Raw genomic sequence first — 21777 nt, forward strand, 5'->3', positions numbered from 1 at the left:
CTGAAAACCGCTATCATGTCCCCTCTCAATCTTCTCTTTTCCAAACTAAACAATCCCAATTCTTTCAGTCTTTTTTCATAGGTCATGTTCTCTAAACCTTTAATCATTCTTGTTGCTCTTCTCTGGACCTTCTCCAATTTCTCCACATCTTTCTTGAAATGTGGTGCCTAGAACTAGACACGATACTCCAAATGAGGCCTAATCAGCGCAGAGTAGAGCGGAAGAATGACTTCTTGTGTCTTGCTCACAACACACCTGTTAATGCATCCCAGAATCATGTTTGCTTTTTTTGCAACAGCATCACACTGTTGACTCATATTTAGCTTGTGGTCCACTATGACCCCTAGATCCCTTTCTGCCGTATTCCTTTCTAGATAGTTGCATCCCATTCTGTATGTGTGAAACTGATTGTTCCTTCCTAAGTGGAGCACTTTGCATTTGTCCTTATTTAACTTCATCCTGTTTACCTCAGACCATTTCTCCAGATCATTTTGAATTATGTCCCTATCCTCCAAAGCAGTTGCAACCCCTCCCAGGTTGGTATCATCTGTAAACTTAATAAGCGTACTCTCTAGGCTACCATCTAAATCGTTGATAAAGATATTGAACAGAACCAGTCCCAAAACAGACCCCTGCGTAACCCCACTTGTTATACCTTTCCAGCAGTATTGTGAACCATTAATAACTACTCTCTGAGAACTGTTATCCAGCCAGTTATGCACCCACCTTATAGTAGCCCCATCTAAGTTGTATTTGCCTAGTTTATTGATAAGAATATCATGCGAGACTGTATCAAATGCCTTACTAAAGTCTAGGTATACCACATCCACCTCTTCTCCCTTATCCACAAGACTTGTTATCCTATCAAAGAAAGCTATCAGATTGGTTTGATATGATTTGTTCTTTACAAATCCATTCCAGCTCTTACCTATCACCTTACTATCTGATTTACATTGAATTTACTTCCCCATTGTGTCCTCACTTAGAAACTTATCCTGTGACTGTCTGACTTATTTGGGTTCCCTCTTCTGCACCATGGTTATATTTAGTTAACTTTCAGGAAATGAATATCTTTTATCAGCAAATGGCTAAATGCAAAGCATCCAGAAGAAGTGTTAAGTGGACATCTCATTACAAATTCTCCTTTCGTGTGGTTGGTGGAGAGCAGCAACTACCATTTCATGTGAAGTTGATCAAGCCAAATGGCTACATCAGGAGTAGCAGAATTTATTGCAGTAATGCCTCCTTCACATTTATAAATTAGACAAGAAGATGTGGTCTGTTCAGTGCTTTGTTGTAGGAAGCCATGCTCATACACCAGGGAGCCCTTAATTTTCCACTTGTGCATTAGATGTCTGCATCTACAATGGTGGGATCAGATTCAATTCAGAGTTGATCAAGATGACTATGGAAGGAGCCTTGTGTCTGGGATCCAGCATAAGGTGCTTATTTTCTCAGTCTTGTTTAGCCCAATCTGCTTTCCAAGCTTCCTTCTGATCATAGCCTGATTGCATGAGGCTAAACAAATGTTCCCAGAAAGGCTTGCAGGACTTAAGAGCTTTGGATGGGTGTATTGTCAGGGATTTAGTGGATAAGAAGACATCTGCTTTTCTGGATTCACTGAGTTTTGCGAAATGTTGCATCAATTTGACATATTGGCCAGAAAGGGAGGTGGGTGTTAGACACAACAGGTAGCTATTGTGTTGGAATCAACTTATGGGTTCCAGTGATGCATTGCATCACTGTACACAGCTGGGTGCCCACAAGTCATGTGTGGCTGCATCTGCTCCATACCAGTGCACAATATTCAGTTATCAAATATAGAACTGCTCTTTCTGATGTTTGCAGCACTGATACAGATGCACTCGAGATGCACCTGCTAGTTTTTGAGATATGTTGGCTCTCATTTTTATCTTAGCAGCTGCTTTCTTAAGGTGATCATGGAAGGTGAAGGGGCATTCAAGTCTCACTCCTAGATATGTTGGAATGTAATCATGTCACATTTTTTACCACGGAAAGCTACTTTCAATGTGTTATATTATTAAAATGAAGTGCACTTACTATTATTTTTCCAGAGGTTGGTTTAAGCCTCCATTTCCTAAAGTATTATTCCATAGTTAATGCTCTCTCTGTGCCATGAAGGTTTGGTGCTTGGATTGTCATAACAGAATTATCTGCATATCCAAATTTTCATGATTTTAGTTGGAGTCATGTCATTTGTAAAATTAAAAAAGATTGGTGCAAGTACAGAGCCTTGTGTAGGCCATTTATCATACGACTTAAGTTGGTCTTATCACTAGGGACATTAGCATGTAGTCAAATAAACAATTAACCAATAAGCCTAGATTTTTAGATTAATCCTATCGACTATATGTACTCTCCACCCACACTGCTGCCACTGTATCAGAAGCAGGAGCCAGTACCCCTGAGGAGCTGGCTTTCAGCAGGCTCCTCACAAGCACTGGATCCTCCTGCCCTCCCTACCCCCACACTGCTGCCTCTGAAAGAAAGGCAGCAGCGCGAAGAGTGAGGGAGATAGGTGGGAGCAAATACACACACGGAGCTGGCTTTCAAGCAGGCTCTCCATGTGAATTGGCTCCCATGGACCTGCCTGCCCCCCCTTGCTGCCTCCTATAGGAGCTGTGAGGGGGGACAGGCAGGAGCTGATGCTGGGGGGAGCTGGCTTAAAAGCCAGTTCCCCCATGCACCAGTTCCACAGTGCTGCCTGTCACCCCCACTGCTTGCGTCAGCGGGGGAGGAAGGGAGGGCAGGAGAGCCCGCGACAAAGCAGCTTCTGTCCATAGGGAGCTTGGAACTCCCCACAGACAGGGGCTGCTGCCACCCCAGACTGCCTCCACTGTCCTTTGAAATGAATGGAAATCAAGAAATATCAGATACAGCTATGTATTGAAGTGAAAACTTGGTGCCATTGAATTGTCAGAAAGTTTTGCTGTTAACTTCAGTGGGACCCAGATTTAATCCTAGATATTTCTGACAGTAGGTTAACACAGATACTTAACATCAGGTATAAGGCTAAAGGATGGTGGTGTGGTTAAAATCACAGCATGTCAAGAGGTCAGGGATCTTAAAAAACTAAATTCTGAACCTCTATTTTTGTGGGTGCTAGTAGAACTTATCAGAGCCTGCTCTTTTATAAATGGATAATACTTTTTCTTAGTCTCTAAGGTGTCAATGGACTTCTTGTTTTTAAAACAGATTGAGTCCTAAAACTACACCCTTTCTTCTTTTCAGAAAAAAAAACTAGCCAAAAGTACTTTATGATCCTGATCCTACAGAGACTCACACAACTATTGATTTCACCTGGACTACTCCTCATGCATAAAATGAAGAAAATATCTTTGGGGAACCCAAGTTTTAGGTGAAGTGAATGCTAAAGTTAAGTTTGCCAGCATACTTCTGCTTCATTATACACACGCATTATAATTTTTACACGGCATTTTTTCTGTGGGACCCTTGCTTCATTTGGTACAATGCTGTATAGTGAATGAAACAGGGATATGAAGTAAATGATACTAGTATCCTTCATGTGGCCAAACTAATACAATCAGAGATTATAATAGAAAGCAAGGAGAAATTCTCATTGTACTTGTGAAAGGTGGCAAACCGAATGGATAATTAACCTAATTCTGCTACAACTTATTCCTCAAGCAAGCCCATTGATGGGGATTTTTTGTGATGTAAGGGTAGAATTTGGTCCACTCATTGGAGGTTATTAAAAAGGAAAAAAAATGCAGGGAAGCAATGCTCTGTAACTTTATCTGCTTCGATAATAGCTATCAAGCCTGAATGTATCACAAGCTCTAAAGTTGCTGTACAAAATGTGTAATGTTGCAGATCTACTGAGGTATTAAAGAGAAAACAGAAGGACATTTGATAGCAACTCATTTTTCTTTGCCAACCTGAACATTGGACTTTATCAGCAATGTTTGTAAAGGACAATATTTTGTGATTAGGTGGTTTCGTTGATATTGGGTGTAATCTGTTTGACCTTCAGGGAAGGAAAGTATAAAAAGGAGAGTGTTCTTCTTGACTAGCTGTTTGGGCATCAGTTGAATTTCTTGGTTTCTGGTTTTCCTTTGGTTTTCAGGGGTTGTCTGTGTGTTTGGGTTTTGTTTTTGTTTTGGGTTTTTTTGAGAAAATGGCAGCTTTAAATGAAAAGAAGACCTGCAGCCAACGGATGGAAAATTTCAAGCGTTTTGTCTGGAATCCAGATACAGGACAGTTAATGGGAAGGACCTTAATTAACTGGGGTATGTGGTCACATACTTTTACAAAAGCAACAATCTTTTCTTCTTTCTAGTACTGTTAGGAAGATGCATGACTTTTGTTTTTGTTTGTCCCTCGTTAATTTGGTAGGATGATTTGATGACTATTGCATGATCATGAAGATCTTTAATTTTCATGGCTTACTTGCGAGTCATCACAGGGGTTGATGAGATATTTAGTAAACGCATGAGTTCCTTTTCTGTAATGTTTCTTAGGATGAAGGTATTGAATGAAGATATTTGGAATCTCTAAAGACTTTTACATATTGACAGATTTTTTTTTTGCCATGACTAAAATTCCCAAACAACCATTAGGATGAAATGTACAGCTTTAGGAATAATTTAAAACAAGACAATGAAAGAATTATTTGGAAAAAATGGACCAAGCACAGAAAGGAGCAAACAAAATGATTAAGGTAGTGGCATGATTGATTTATATAGAAAGATTAAAATAATTAAGTTCTTAAGACCCGCTCCCAGCTAAATCAATGACAATATCTCCTTTGACATCCATATCTAATGCACATGGTTCCATGATTTATGAAACTGAAAAATAATTATAATATACTATGACAAGACAGTGTTTTTTCAGAATGTCTACCAAAGCCAGACTGCATACAATTGAGTGCTCTTTCACCAGGACTTAACATTTCTGATCAGTTTATAGACATCATATCAAAGGTTAACAACAATTGGCTATATAACAGGCCATTTTAATAAAGAAAAACTGGTCCAAGTATTTTCCTCAAGTATGAGAAACTTTTTAAACCATTCTTGTTCAAATTATTGTCAGGGATACCTGTTAAGATAATCTTTAATTATTAATACTTATCTGTTTTAAGTATGACATGATTCTGACATCAGGATTAACGGGGTGGGGGTAGGGAGGCGGGACTGGCTTTGTAGTTTTTGTGTACCCAAAACTTCTTTTGATTTTCATTGGCTGTTTCAAATGCTCCAGACTACAGAAATTATCATATGTCATGATAACATAGACAAGACAGGAAGGCTACGTCTACACTGGCATGAATTTCCGAAAATGCTTTTAACGGAAAATTTTTCCGTTAAAAGCATTTTTGGAAAAGTGCGTCTAGATTGGCAGGATGCTTTTCCGCAAAAGCACTTTTTGTGGAAAAGCGTCCATGGCCTATCTAGACGCAGTTTTCCGCAAAAAAGCCCCGATCGCCTTTTTCACGATTGGGGCTTTTTTGTGGAAAACAGTACTATGTTATCTACACTGGCCCTTTTGCGCAAAAGTCTTTCGGAAAAAGACTTTTGCCCAAATGGGAGCAGCATAGTTTTTCCGGAAAAGCACTGATGATTTTACATGAGATCGTCAGTGCTTTTCCGGAAATTCAAGCGGCCAGTGTAGACAGCTGGCAAGATTTTCTGGAAAAGCAGATGATTTTCCGGAAAAACTTGCCAGTTTAGACACAGCCAAACTGCTTTTTTTCCTCTTCCTCTCTATCTTCAGGACTATATGGGAAGCAAATGAAGTTAAATTTCTGATCCAAGTATTTGGAAATATTGTTTACTTTTCCCAATTTATTTTTCTGATATCCTTTCTATTAAGTAAATCTGCTGTTTAAACCCAGCACACAGATGCACATTTCAAAGCAATCCATCCATCATCAACCCTGCCGTTATAATAACAAGTACCAGACCATTTGTTGTTTATTTTCTGTTACAGACTAACTCAGCTACCCCCTGAAGTTTAAGGGGGTAGCCATGTTAGTCTGTATCTGCAACAGTGGTTTTACCCGTGAAAACTTATGCCCAAAATAAATCTGATAGTCTTTAAGACGCCAGAGGACTCCTCCTTGTTTCTATAAAATAACTGTATGTTTCGTGGCATACATTCAAAGAAGCTAAGCTCTAACTGATTTAAGGTTTCTTGTTTACAGATACTAATGTTTCTCCCCCTCACCCCCACTCTTTTCATGAGATAGCAGATTTGCCTGTAAGATGTTTATCTAAGCAGAAACTCGATACAATGCATCTTAAGAGCAATTTTTAAATTTAAAAGAAAATCTACTTAAAATTAACCTTTCCTAATATTGCAGAGTGCAGGGGTTATATGATAAAAAATTAATGATTTTTTAAAACTTATTCCATCTGGATTATTTTATGAATTATGTATATGGAACTAACAGCATGCTAGGTATTTTATACACAAGTATGAAGAAACAGAGCCTGTTTCTAAACTCACACCAATGTAAACCAGGGAGCAGTGAGAAGGGATTTACCAGAAGAGGGTTCAGTGATAAAGTGTGAAATCAGTGTAAATGGGATTTGTGACCAAATCATATTTTTAGCAGACTGGTGGTATCAGTGAAATTCACCAGAACTGTTTTATATCCTTCATATGAAATGCACAGACAAGTAGGGTGAACATGCAAAAATAGTTATGCTAAGAAGCTGCACAGATTTTTCAATTTATAATCTGTGCACCAGCTAAGTAAAAAATAATCAACTTTTGTATAGTGTAATGGGAAGCCTTCTACTCCTTCTTTCAAGCTATCCAAATTTACATGAGTTAAAAGAAATTTATCAGTCAATAAATAATATCCAGTGGTATATTATTCTACATCTTTATTATCTTCTTTATAAGATGAATTCACAACATCTTCCAGAATTTTAAAAAAAATTAGACTCAAAATACCAAACTTAGGGCCCAATTCTAGAAGATAATGGATATCTATGACTCCCACTATACACAAGTTCAAAACAAGATTCTGTTCTTTGCTTCACCACTTTCCTAGTCGTTTCAAGTTTTTTAGTCATAATAGCATCTACCAAAAAGTAAACATAGCAGGAAGAACTTTCCCTCATTTTCACTTTAACTTGATATTGTTAATACATTTTCTCCACAGTGTGGATCAGTCTGTACTATGTTGCTTTCTATGTGGTGATGACTGGGCTGTTTGCACTCGCAATATATTCCTTAATGAGGACAATCAATCCATATACACCGGACTATCAAGATCGATTAAAATCGCCAGGTACTGTAACAAATTCTGACCATTTCATGCCATACAACTAATGTATCAAAGTCACTAATTTCTCACACCATCTTCTGTGTAGAGGAATGGTCAGGGTGCTGAGGACACAAAGTAGGGGCACAGGATCAGGGTCCTGACAATCTACGGCTTTCAGGGGATCTGATGTGTGCTGGAGCAGGCCCAATCACATATTTAAACCTGCTCTCTCAGTGAGCAAATCAAAGGAAATTGCAAGAGGAATTTCAGGGAAATTTCCTGCCTTAGCCCTATTCTATGAGGCTTTATTTCCTAAACAAGATAGGACTCCAACTCCTTACCAGCAGCACCTGCAAGTCTCTTTAGACACTGGACACTCAGGGAAGGAGAAAGGATAAAAGGAATATGAAATTTCTAGAAGCAGAAACACGGCAGTGAGGTGGTATAGAAAAGGAGAGACCAAAGAAGATTAAAAGAAAAATGTGAAAAAGAAAAAAAATACGGCATAAAGTAAAAGTAAAAATAAAGGAGGACAAAGAAACATGGAATTAGCGATAAAGATTAGGACTTGAAAATGTGAACCGATGTGCGGGGGGAAGGGGCAATAAAAATCAGTTACTCAAATCACTAGACAATTTATATAAGTATGGAATTGTTCCACCTAGGATTTCTAAACTAGGGAATGGAAAACAATACGTAGATGTGTAACCCTAAAACTGATACTACTTGACTGTGATCAAATATTCTCTCTCAACATTTAATAAGTGTAAAGCTTACTGGAAAATTACTTACTGTCAAACGTTAAGTTTGCATGTTGGAAAGTCATTCCACAGAGAAATAAACTTTTAGATACAATAGTTATATGCAGTATTTATAACAAGTGTTGGGGGAGAATGCAGTAAAAATGAAATGTGACATCAGTCACACTTATATTTTAGGGCATTCTGAAAATAAGGGAGACATTCATGAATCAAAGAGAAAAAGAAAGCATTTCGCAAGTAGGAAGTATTTTTGAATACACTTTCTAGAGTTTGCTATGGTTCTTGTACAGGTCAACCGCAAGCGGGGGCTCAGTGGAGTTCCACTGGTAGCTTTTATCTCAGTGTCGCATCTATAATTAGTTTAAGTCAATTGATTTATACCCAAAATGCTTCACTTTTCTTTTCTTTTTTTTTAATAAAGGGGTAACGTTACGACCAGATGTTTATGGTGATGGAGGATTAGAAATTTATTACAACGTATCTGACAAAAGCTCCTGGGAGAACTACGTATCAGTTCTCCACACATTTCTTTCGGGTATGAAAAGAAATACGATTTATTTAAATATAAACGCAACATTAGAGAAGCAGAGATCATTGCTCCCTAGTGAAGAAAGAGTTAAGTTCTGCACTTAGGCTACAGCTACACTGCCATTTTTTTCGGAAGAAAATATGCAAATCGCACTCGCATTTGCATATCTTCTTCCAATTCTTTTTGCGGAAGAGGTTTTGCCAATATTTGGCCCTGTGTAGATGGGGCATGTCAGAAAAAAACCCTTTTTCGCAAGACCGTGTAAACCTCGATTGACGAGGAATAAGGGATCTTGTGAAAGAGGGGTTTTTTTCCCCCGTCTATACGGGGCCAAATATTGGCAAAACCTCTTCTGCAAAAAGAATCAGAGGAAGATATGCAAATGTGAGCACAATTTGCATATCTTCTTCCGAAAAAAATGGCAGTGTAGCTGTAGCCTTAGAGAGTTAGTCTCTTTGCTTAGTAAGGAAAACATAGCACATCTTTCTTCAGCTACAACACTGTGATTATAAAACAGTACAGTCGTTCAGTATTGAATACATTTTCTGCAAGTGTACAAGTAAACTTGTTAATTAATTTAAAAGTCAAATTAATGTAAAATGGGTGATTCTAGAAATGCAGCACCATGAGTTTTCCCTCTCCCAAATTATCTTAATATTGTGACATCAAGAGGGGGAAAAAAGAATCTCATGAGACCATAAATACATATGGATGACTTAATTGTAATCACGTGATTATTGCCTGATGTCACTTCAGCACATATTAAAGTTGTTTCAGTGCCTTAATACCTTACTATATTTTAGGATTTATTTTACGTTAAACCCTAGGTTGGAATTTCCTGAATTTCTAAGGATTGTTGTGAGGATAATTGTAACATCTTCATTATGGATTTTACTGATATAGATTTTATTATATGGATTACTGATATACACTGTCCCTTCACTCCATTTTAATATAGTTTTTGTTAGTGAATTATAAAGTACAATTTATTCTTTTTAACACTATTTGATTTCATTCTCTTTAGAAATACAAGTAGGTCTTTCACACATACAAAAACAAAAAGAAAAACAAAACCCCTGTAGCCTGGTATTAAAAATTATAATCTGTAAGGGAATAATTCATTGCCAAGAACCAGGAGATGGAGGAATTCATTTTTTGATTTTTTTGTTTTGTATTGATATAGCATATAATACGACTGCACAACATGCCAACATCAACTGCACAAGTGAGAAATACTTCTTTCAAAACTCATTCCTTGGCCCAAACAAAACAAAATACTCCTGCAAGTTCACATCAGATATGCTGGAAAACTGTTGTAACAAAGAAAATTCCACTTTTGGATTTCCAGAAGGAGAACCATGTTTAATTATAAAAATGAACCGAGTAAGTACCAAACCTAAAGTACTGAAAAAAAAAAGACTGATGCATTAACTAATGTTTGATAGAAGAATAATCAGAATACTTTTCCATGCTTGGGGATTCTGTATCATCCATTGCTGATGAATCTAAACTTAATTTTGAATTAGAAATTCAGGTATTGTCTTTTTCTTAGATGATCCTATGAATTACTTGAGAATTAGTAAAATTATGACATCACACGTTCCAAGTAAATGAAATTTGAACTAGAGAGTGAAAACGAATATCTGCAAAATCTAGCTGAGAGAGGAAAGTTTGTGCACTTGGTTTTTGCATGTGAAGAACAGGCTCCTTTAAAAAAGCTACCACTTTCTCCAGTAAGGCCTTGCTTAGACATTTTACCAGCTCAAGCTTTAGCAGAGAAGATGGGAAGATCCTGCCTCACACTCCCCAGTGATGCTTACTCCCTGTTTTTTCTATGGGTGATAGGAATCCTGCCCGTTAGCATCACAGAAGGAGATGCCCATTTATTCAACTATAGGCAATGCTGATGTGTCAGCTCACAGAGGGCAGCAAAATACAGATTTTAAAAACTTTAATTTTACTAATGCATTAAGAAACTTCTTATTGAACACTAGTTTCTAAATGAATGCATCCAATTCGATTAGTTAGCCTCGCTAACAGAAAGAAAAGCCAGGAAGCAATGGTGTTCCACATCACAATTATGATACTTCACCATAAAGTGTTTTTTTTATTGTCGCCAACAAGTAAACTGATCTGAGCTTCACAATTCTTACTAAGAGTCAGACAAAGGCAGCTAAAGCAATATGCAAATCTGAACATCATTTTGCCACTGTTTACATTGTAACTAATTCTGAAGTGACTAATGTGAACATTTATTGTTTCAGATTATCAATTTTTTGCCTGGCAATGGCACTGCACCAAGAGTGAATTGTACAGCTCACGTAAGTACAGAATGCTCATATTTCAAAAACTCCAAGCACTGCAGTGACCGCTGATTTCAATAGGATTTGTTGATGCTCTTGCACCTTTGAAGATCATTATTTCCCTAACAAAACACTTTTCAAGTTACTATCTAACCTAACTCTTCCTTGCTGCAGATTAAGCTCATTACTTCTTGCCCTAGCTTCAGTGGATATGGAGAACAATTGATCACAGTCTTCTTTAAAACGGCCCTTGACATATTTGAAGACTGATGACAACTAAACATGCAGGGTTTTTTTTTAAGTTTTCAGGTCTCATTTTCTAAACCTTTTCTAATTTTTTTCGTTCTCTTCTGGACTCTCTCCAAGTTGTCTATGTCCTTCCCAATGTGTGGTGCCCAGAATTAGACAATACTCCTCCTGATTCCTCATTAGTGCTCAATAATTATATCCTGCATCTTACACATGACAATCCTGTTAAGTCTCAGAATGATACTAGACCTTTTTTTTCCACCTTCTTCATATCCTTGGCTCATACTCAATGTATGGTTCCCAGATCCATTTCAGTAGTACTATTATCTAGTCAGTTATTTCCCATTTGTATTTGTGCACTTGATTTTTCCTTCCTCAAGCGTGGTATTTTGCACTTGTCTTCCTTGAATTTCATCTTGTTGAAAGTTGAGAGCTGGTTTATGGTTTGCATGCTAACAAATCTGATTTCTTATCTTCAAAAATAGCATCATGATTCCAGTCCACTGGAACTACAATACTACCCAGTTAACGGCACCTTTAGCCTTCACTACTTCCCTTACTATGGGAAAAAAGCACAGGTATGTGTTTCTGAAGTCAGATTTGTGGTTTTATTCCCCTATGTTTTTATTAGATTAGGAGTTTGAAATATCTCTGCAAAGTTATGTGAATTTGATCAAAATTTAATTTAAAAGTGTTTTTAATTTGATAGTTCAAGTTTTCAAAATAAGATTAAAAAATCTGTTTCATCCTAGCCAACCTACAGTAATCCTTTGGTAGCAGTGAAATTTCTCAATATTACAAGGAATAAAGAAATTACCATTGTGTGCAGAATCATTGGAGCTGGAATCACCTACGATAATCCTCATGACCCATATGAAGGAAAAGTGGAGTTCAAAATGAGAATACAAGATTAGGTATTACTGGTACAAATGAAGACATTTTAGAAAAGTGTGTGTGTGTGAGATGTAAAGTGACTTAAATGTCACCACATTTTATACATATTTTTTCTCCATGATTTCCATATAAAATTTGCTCAGATTTCAGTTTAAAAAACCATTTTGTTAATGCCAATATTGCAAGATCATCCCACCATAAAAAAAAAAATCACGATATAATTTACAATGTATGAAGCAAGAAGGTAGTAATTTGGATGATGTATAAATAGAATTTCCTATTCCATGGCTACTGTATGTGAGTGTTTTAGCACAAATATTAGTATGAAATGGGCTTTGTCTACATTGAGCATATATGATTCATGAAAAGCATGGACAGAATACTGAGATGTCTATTTTAGTCACTTTTCTGGACACAACTAATAATGATTCTATACATGGCCATGGTAGAAGCACTCCAACAGCTGCAAAACACAATACCCTCATGTTTTGAAATACAAGTTTTCAATGTAATTTAATTAGTTTTATTCACTTAGTAAAAGTGTAAAGTGTATTCAAATCTAAGTATCATGCATTAATATATTTGGTAATATTTAGTCAGCCATATTATTTGTTTTGTGGTACATAACTGGCTGTAAAAGAAGGGACCTGAAAATTAGACTGTGTAGTTTATGTATCTGGTATTACAGCAATTGGAAAATGTGCATGTGTTTCATTTAATAAAAACTAATCAGTGAAAATGTAGTATCTTACTACATCAATCAGAATTGGGGTGAAATCACAAGTGAACAAAGAGTATATTATTTCTGTAAAATAGTTACCCCTATGGAGTTTTGGCTAGCTAATGGTTTGAATGGAGCCTGAAAAATGAAACATATTTGATTACTCTGAGGAAATTCTGAGTCATTGCACATGTGCATAATTAATGATCCATGCATTTTTGTGGAGGAAAAAAAAAAAAAAGCTTCCGCTATAAATTGCGGTAGTTCTGCCTTTTACCCACCAGAGTCAAACAGAATAGAGCAGCAATTCTTTCCCCCCACTAGGGGAGAGAAAGAGTTTGTCTTCTTCACAGCACTTCTTGGGCCAGGTCAGGCGCAATGGGGAGACAGTATAGGGCTGCTGGAGGGTCAGAACAGGGCTCATAAGGGCTAGGGGATGGAGGAATGAGGCCACAATAGGAAGGGAGGTGCAGGGCCAAATGGAGATGGAGGAGGTACAAGGTTACATGGGGAGATGAGTGGCTGAGTGGGGCACAGAGCCACATGGGCACAAGGGTATAAGGCCAGAGCTACATGGGCCAAGTACTGATGTACCTGACTGAATGGGGGAGTAAAAGGGGGGTCAAGCCAGAGTCTGCATGGGGGAAGCTCCCTATTCCATACTTTTCCAACTCATACCCAACAATCTTCCAAGTTCAGACCCAGGCTTCTGTCTAGCTATATCCTTCTCCCTTGGCTCCTCCATTATCCCTAGCTATATCGTTTGCATTGCTCGTGAGGGGTGCAATAAATAAGTTTCTGTATAGTAGTCTAAATGAATTAGAACACAGAGTTCTGTATTAATATACCTGCTAAGTAATCTATTTGTCAAAAAAAAATCCTGAATCTTTTTTGTTATCTGTATTGTTACAGACATAAAAAAATAATTGCTATTGGAGGTGCTACATTGTTTTATTTTGACACAAAATATGCAGAAAATTTTTAATTTTTTCTTGCAGATTTTTTTTTGGCACAAACACCCATAGGAGTAGATGTTAAAATAATGTATATATAGATTTAGAAATATTAAAAATCAAACTAACAACTATGAAAAGAATACGAGTAAGATTTCTAAAAGTAGATCAGCACAATATGCTTTAAATTATTTGGGGAAAAAATCCAGGATATTTTAAACACATAAGAGGCACTTTGCTCAGTAAACAAAGATATTTTTGAATTACCAACTTAATTGAACTAGACATTAACCCAGTCTTAGATGTTGGGATCTGCTAATCCTTCCCCACCGCCCCCCAAAAAAAGTAATTTCCCTTTCAAATGATGCAATCTGCAAATAAGTTCATAATAGGGCTACAGGTGTTTAGAAACCAGTTTAGAAGTATACAGGCAAATCAGTATTTCTCAGTACAACTGAATGAACAATAGTTAAGTCCTCTTGTCCAGATAGGAGGATCCACAGATTCAGATTTAAAACCAAAAGGGACCGATAGATCATGTAGTCTAACCTCCTTTATGTCACAGGCTATTATATTTCCCTTAATTATGCCTGTATTGAGTCTAGTAACTTGCATTTGACTAGACAGAGCATAATGTGGTTTTAACTAAAATATCTTTACAACCTGAAATTTATAAAAAATCAAAGTATGTCAATGGCTACTTACTATGTTTATTTTAACCCTTTTTAAAACTCATCTATTTAAATTTTTACAATTGTGGGAAATTATGAGTGGTCAAAATTATTTTGTAATGACAGTATTGATATTCAAAAAGATATTCAAAAGATTCATAACCGTTCACATAAGCTATCAACATCACACAAAAATATTCCTAGTATCTTTAAGGTCACCTCTAAGGAGTTCCTATGCTGCAACTTTGCCTACTTCAACTGTCATAAGTGGAAATATTTGTTAGTTTGTTAGTCTGTTAGCATGCATTTATATCACATTTGCCGATAAAAATCAAATCTCCCAAGTGTATATATCTTTCAAGAAGATGCAGACTCACCTTGAAGACCAGAGGAAATGGAGAATCCAACACTTTTCTTGACAGCTTTACCCACTGGCTAACCACCCAAGAGTTAGAAGTTTTGTGCCTGTCTGGCAAGTTTCTAATTTGCCTGGTTTCATGTTCCATCCATGCATTTTTGTTAAGCCTTTCTCCCCCAGATTCAAGAGCCCATGGAAGCAGTCAGACAATAATCAAGCTACCATTTCATCTTCTTTTTGACAAGCAAAACAGATTGAGTTAAGTCTCTCACTCCAAGACATTTTCTCCAGCCCCCGAATTATTTTTTTCATATTCCCGTTCTAAATGTTCATACAAATGAGGACATTAGAATGGGAATGCGTGGTTGCATTGCTCCCATTTAGACATCCAAAGCACACAATCAGTCCTTTTTTGTCAACGCATTTACTCTGGGACTTGCATTGAATTGCTTGTCCTTTTCAGTAACTGCTTTCCAAGACATAGCCTGCATTCTGTAACTACAGCTTGCATTATTTGTTCCCAGAATTATAACTGCATGTGGCTGTATTAACATACATTTTGCCTAAATGGGCCCAACTTACCAAGCATTCTGTAACTATAGCTTGCATTATTTGTTCCCAAAAATATAACAAGTATAACTGCATGTGGTTGTATTAAAATGCATTTTGCTTAAATGGGCCTAATTTACCAAGTAATCTCAATCACTCTTACGTTGGGCCTGTCCTCATCTATATTTACCATACTGCCAATCTTTCTCTTCCACAAATTGTATCAGTAATGATTTTGTATTTTACACAGCAATTAACAATGAAGATCATGAATAGCATTAGGCCTAGAAACACCTAGTTGATAAATCCACCTTGATTTCATATCAAGATCTGTCAGTTCATTTTTAATCCATATATCATGTTTTAAAAAATACTTTGTAGTGCTAATTTTTAATGAAAATGTCATAAGATACTAAAACACCTTACAAGGGTTTAAGAGCTTACTTTCACTAACAGCGGCAAAGATTCAATTGTGCTGCTATAGTACTTTAAGTGAAGATGCACCGAAGTTGATGGAAGAGTTTCTCTTGTTGGCATAGTTAATCCACTTCCCTGAGAGACAATAGCTGTGCTGGCAGGAGTAGCTCTCTTGCTGACAGAGTGCTGTCTACACAGTGGGTTAAATCAGTATAAATATGTCCAGGAGAACTGGCAGTAGTTTAAAGAAATCTTATTAAAGGCACAGGAAGAAACTATCCCGATGCACAGCAAGAAAAGTAAATATGGTAAGCGACCAGATTGGCTTACCGGGGACATCCATGGTGAGCTTAAACAAAAAAAGGAAGATTACAAGAAGTAGAAACTTGGACTGATAACTAGGGGGGAGTATAAATATATTGCTCGAGAATGCAGGGGAGTTATCAGCAAGGTGAAAGCACAATTGAAATTGCAGCTGGCAAGGGATGTCAAGGTAACAAGAAAGATTTCTACAGGCATGTTAGCAATAAGAGGGTGATCAGAGAGAGTGTGGGGCCCTTACTAGATGAGGGAGGTAACCTACTGACAGATGATTTGGGAAAAGCTAAAGTACTCAATGCTTTCTTTGCCTCTATCTTCACAGACAAGGTCAGCTCCCAGACAAATGCACTAGGCAACACAGTATGGGAAGGAGGTGGACAGCCCTTGGTGGGGAAAGAACAAGTTAGGAACTATTTAGAAAAGCTACACAAATCTATGGGCCAGGATTTAATGCATCCAAGGATACTGAGGGAGTTGGCAAATGTCATTGTGGAGCCTTTGGCCATTATCTTTGAAAATTCGTGCAGATCGGGAGAGACCCTGGATGATTGGAAAAAGGCAAATACAGTGCCCATCTTTAAAAAAGGGAAGAAGGACAATCCAGGGAACTACAGACTGGTAAGCCTTACCTACGTCCCTGGAAAAATCATGGAGGGGAGCCTCAAGGAATCCATTTTGAAGCACTTGGAAGAGGGGAAAGTGATCAGGAATAGTCAACATGGATTCATGAAGGGGCAAGTAGTGCCTGACCAATCTGATTAGCTTCTCTGATGAGGTAGCTGGCTCTGTGGATATGGGAAAGTCAGTGGATGTGATATACCTTGACTTTAGCAAAGCTTTTGATACTGTCTCCCACAATATTCTTGCCAGCAAGTTAAGGGAGTATGAATTGGATAAATGGACTGTAAGATGGACAGAAAGCTGGCTAGACTGTTGGGCCCAACGGGTAGTGATCAACAGCTCGATGTCAGGCTGGCGGTCGGTTTCTAGCAGAGCGCCCCAAGGATCAGTTCTTGGACTGGTTTTGTTCAACATCTTTATTAAGGACCTGAATTAGGGGATGGATTGTCCCCTCAGCAAGTTTGCAGATGACACTAAGGGAAAGGTTGATAGGCTGGAGGGCAGGGATAGGGTCCAGAGTGACCTGGACAGATTAGAGGATTGGGCCAAAAGAAATCTGATGAGGACAACAAGGACAAGTGCAGAGTCCTGTACTTGGGGCGGAAGAATCCCAAGCATTGTTACAGTCTGGGGACTGAATGGCTAAGTAGCAGTTCAGCAGATTACAGTGAATGAGAAGCTGGATATGAGTCAACAGTGTGCCTTTGTAGCCAAGAAGGCTAATTGCATACTAGGATCATTAGGAGGAGCATTGCCAGCAGATCCAAATAAGTGAATATTCCCCTTTATTCAGCTCTGGTGAGGCCACATCTGGAATACTGTGTCCAGTTCTGGGCCCCCCACTATAGAACGGATGTGGACGCATTGGAGAGGGTCCAGTGGAGGGTGACCAAAATGATTACGGGGCTGGAGCGCATGACCTATGAGGAGAGACTGAGGGATTTGGGTTTATTTAGTCTGCAGAAGAGAAGAGTGAGGGGGAATTTGATAGCAGCCTTCAATTTCCTGAAAGGAGGTTCCAAAGAGGATGGAGAAAGGCTGTCACAGAAGTGACGGATGGCAGAACAAGGATCAATGTTCTCAAGTTACAGTGTGGGAGGTCTTGGTTGGATATTAGGACAATCTATTTCACTAGGAGGGTGGTGAAGCACTGGAATGGGTTACCTAGGGAGGTGGTGGAATCTCCATACCTAGAGGTGTTTAAGTCTCGGCTTGATAAAGCCCTGGCTGGGTTGATTTAATTGGAATTGGTCCTGCCTTTGGCAGGGGGCTGGACTTGATGACCTCCTGAGGTCTCTTCCAGCCCTATGATTCTGTGTTGCTTGGGTATATGGGTTTTTCACACCCAAGTGATGTAGTTATACCAATAAAGATCTGTAGTGTAGACCAGGCCTATGTATATTACATCAATGAACTTACCGTTATCAACTAAAATTGTAATCTCAAAAAAAAAAATCAGATGTTTGATGAGGTCTATTTTCCATAAAATCATGCTTTCAAGAATTATATTCCTATAAATCAAGGGTTATCAATTATTTTTGTCAAGGACCAGATTTCTTGGTCAAGTTATAGTCAAGATCCAGACTTCAAAGAAATAAAGAAACAACAATAATGATGTCTGGTTCCACTCAAAAGCATCTGGTCGTTCAGATTTGGCCTGTGGTCTGCCTGTTGACTACTCCCGGCTTTACATTTTTACCAACTGAATCCCATATCAGCTTTTCTATTATTTTCCTCATAACTGATGTCAAGCTAGTCAATCTATATAGTTATCCCATCACATTTGCCCTTTTTAAATACTAGCCCAATATTGCTACTTCTACAATTCTTCTGGCACTCCCTTGTGCCATACAATAAAAAATTATCAGCAATCTACTGATCCTAAGCCAACTATTTTAGAACTCCTGAGTGCAAGTTATCTAGACTGATTTAAAAACATACCTAGATTTTTGTAAATATTTTTAGTAATTTTCAGTAGGGCTGTTAATTGCATAACTCATGCAATTAACTAAAAATTAATCATGATTAACTGAACTGTTAGAGAATATTAAATTAAATGTATTTAATTTACAACACAATACAAAATCTATAGTATTCACTAAATATTTTTAATTACTAATATTTGCATTGTAAAAATGAAATAGTATCTTTCAGTTCACCTCATACAAGTACTGTAGTGCACACTATCATGAAAGTATAACTTAAAAAAGATGTTTTAGTTTTGAGTGCAATTATGTAGCAATGTAAAACTTTAGCACCTAAAAGTCTACTCAGTCCAATTTCTTGTTCAGCCAATCACTCAAACAAGTTTGGTTATAATTTGCAGGAGATAAGTCTGACTGCTTCTTATTTATGATGTCACCTGAAAATATAAACAGTTGTTTGCATGGCACTCTTGCAGCCAGTTTACAAGGTATCTATGTGCCAGTTATGTTCAATATTTGTATACTCCTTCATGCTTCATACACCATTCCAAAGGATACATTTCCATGATGATGATGCTCATTTAAAAATGTGTGTTAATTAAATTTGTGACTGAATACTTTGGGGAAGAATATTATGTCTCCTGCTCTACTTTACTTTCATTCTGCTATATAGTACGTTATAGCAGTCTCGGATAATGACCCAGCACATATTTGTTTTAAGAACAGTCACAGCAGATTTGACAAAGGCAAAGAAAATACCTATGAGATTTCTAAAAATAACTACAGCACTCTATCCAAGGTTTAAGAGTCTAAAGTGCCTTCCAAGGAGGATGAGATGTGGAGTGTGCTTACAGAAGTCTTGAAAGAGCAACATACTGATGCAGAAACTACTGAACTGAACCACCAAAAAAGAAAATCGATCTTCTGTTGGAGGCATCTGACTCAGATGATGCAAACAAACATGCATCAATCTATTTTGTTTTAAATCATTATTGAGCAGAAACCATCAACATGAATACATGATGTCCAGAAGAATGGTTGAAGTATGAAAGGACACATGAATTTTTAGTGCAAGGTGAACGCCTTGCTCTCACATTCAGGTGGCACTGTAAACAAGACGCAGGCAGCATTATCTCCTGCAAATTATAACCCAACTTCTTTGTTTGAGCAATTTGTTGAACAAGGAGGAGGACTGATGCATTTTGAACAGAACCTTTTGCTGCGTCAGGTTTTACCTCAGAAACATATTTAACATTCTGCAATAGGTTCTGTCATTGGGGTTCTTTTAAGTGCTGTGATAAAATTCACCTGTCCATGCTTTTTCAAAGAACTCCAGACCAGTAGAATTCATCTTTATTAGTAAGGCATACATAGTAGACATGGACCTTGAAAATTAATGAAGCATTTCAAGGTTCCTAGTGTATCTGGGGCCTCCAGCATTTCCAGAGCAAATGAATGTATTAGCGATTGTTTTATCTGTAGGTACTGCAACTCTGCTCAGGGTGGCAGGTTGTACTGTTGCTTTGTGTTACAAAAGAGACAAAGCTCTCACTGTTCTTCTGTAGTTACTAATTTGCCTGGAAAGTATTTCAGCATCATCCTTGACAAGGACTTCATTTTGTTCTCCACTGACATGATGTGCTACAGCAGAAAATATGATGTTGAATCTTTTAAACAATCCATTCTTGCAGCTGAGTTAGATTTGCATCACTGTATTAGCATTTGCACAGATGGTGTAAGAAAATACTAATGCTTTGTGACTACGGCTGCTTCTACACAGCACTAACTCGAAATAAGATACTCACTTTGAGTTACACAAATTCTGTATCTTATTTCAATGCTATTTTGAAATAGCTTATTTTGTCATTTGGCTAGACAGCACCAAATTTCAAAATAAAGTGCTATTCCAAAAAGCCCCTTACTCCTTGTAGAATTAGGTTTACAGGGACGTTGGAATAGCGAGTCCAAAATAATGGCAAGCTTTAAGAAAAAGAAAACCAGAACTGAAAAAGGTACCTGATGAGGCCATTAACATTGTTATCTTTCATAAGGGCATGTCTCTTCCCTACTTTTAAGACAAAATAGGCATTCAGCACCTACAGCTCCTCTTCCACATCAAAATATGCTGCATTTCTCATAGCAAAGATTTGAATAACTTTTTTGAGCTCAAAGAAGATACAGGGATTTTTCCTGCTCAATGTAGTGATATCTTTGATAATCAGCACAGGCTTACTCAAAATACTTCACCCTGAGACAGAATATGACCACACAAGTGAGAGGGAGACAACAGAATGGAAAATGACAGGAACCACTCACCTAAACAGAAACAACTGAAGCAAAAAGCAGCTATTCTGTGCTTTGAAGCATCTCTTTCTGCTTCATTCCAATCCATGCTATGTTGTAATTATACAGAACACAGATGTATATTTCCTAGCTTTTAATTATCTGCTCCTCTGCAATCTTTGGCCCAGCAGGAAAACTGAGGGGAAGTGGGAGGAATGTGTCAAACTTAAGAAAAAAAAAAGGTTCCCTTTATGTGTTCCAAACAAATAAATAAGAACCAAGATGTATCTGAAAAAGCTGGTACAGAGATGTTTAGCCTACTATCTGTACTTTCTAAGAGAGACAGAGAAATTTGAAAAATGCTCAGACCATGCAAAAGCCAGGACAAAAGGTCTACTCTACATCCAATAATATAGGGGGAGAAAGGAAAACCCACTGAAGATTATGCGCTATCGAAGGAGAAAGGCAACATACCTTCCTATCAAAAAATTGATTCTAATAATGTGACTTGTGCGGACCCCTTTTTGAACAAGAAGGCTGCATTAACAAGTGGTGGCAGAGTGTTCCACTTAAAAAAAAAAAAAAGATCCAAATTTTACTTCAGGATTTCTATTGGGGTGAAGGTTTTTCAAGTTACTTGTATTGATCTATAGTAGAAATTAGAAGATTTTGCTTTCAAATACTTATCTCCGCAAATAAACTATTTGCCAAATGACCAACTTCAAGGTCCAATGCACCACATATCTTCACTTATTTACCTTCCTCTGAACAAATAATCCTGGGCTACAGAGAACTAAAAGTGTTTTTTTTTTTTTTAATACAAAATCACCTTTCTTCTGAAAAGAATGGCAAATTTCTATAAGGAAAACCAATTTCTGATTCCAGAATTGGTAAACACTTTATTTGCAAATTATCATAAAGGGAAAGGTGATACTTTCATCAGGAGTTATTTTAGAAA

General features: G+C 37.5%; 1 protein-coding gene across 1 annotated transcript; it reads left to right on the top strand.

Moving 5' to 3' along the window:
* Nucleotides 1–4084: 4084 nt before the first annotated feature.
* On the top strand, nucleotides 4085–12059 carry ATP4B (ATPase H+/K+ transporting subunit beta). Its single transcript, XM_075920628.2, is given in 7 exon segments — nucleotides 4085–4271; nucleotides 7160–7288; nucleotides 8447–8560; nucleotides 9738–9937; nucleotides 10819–10865; nucleotides 11573–11684; nucleotides 11859–12059. Coding segments are annotated over 7 exon segments (876 nt in total). The 5' UTR covers nucleotides 4085–4159; the 3' UTR covers nucleotides 12021–12059.
* Nucleotides 12060–21777: the final 9718 nt, after the last annotated feature.

This window comes from Pelodiscus sinensis, chromosome 1 (assembly GCF_052426305.1).
Source record: "Pelodiscus sinensis isolate ZL-2025 chromosome 1, ASM5242630v1, whole genome shotgun sequence".
Lineage (NCBI taxonomy): Eukaryota > Metazoa > Chordata > Testudines > Trionychidae > Pelodiscus > Pelodiscus sinensis.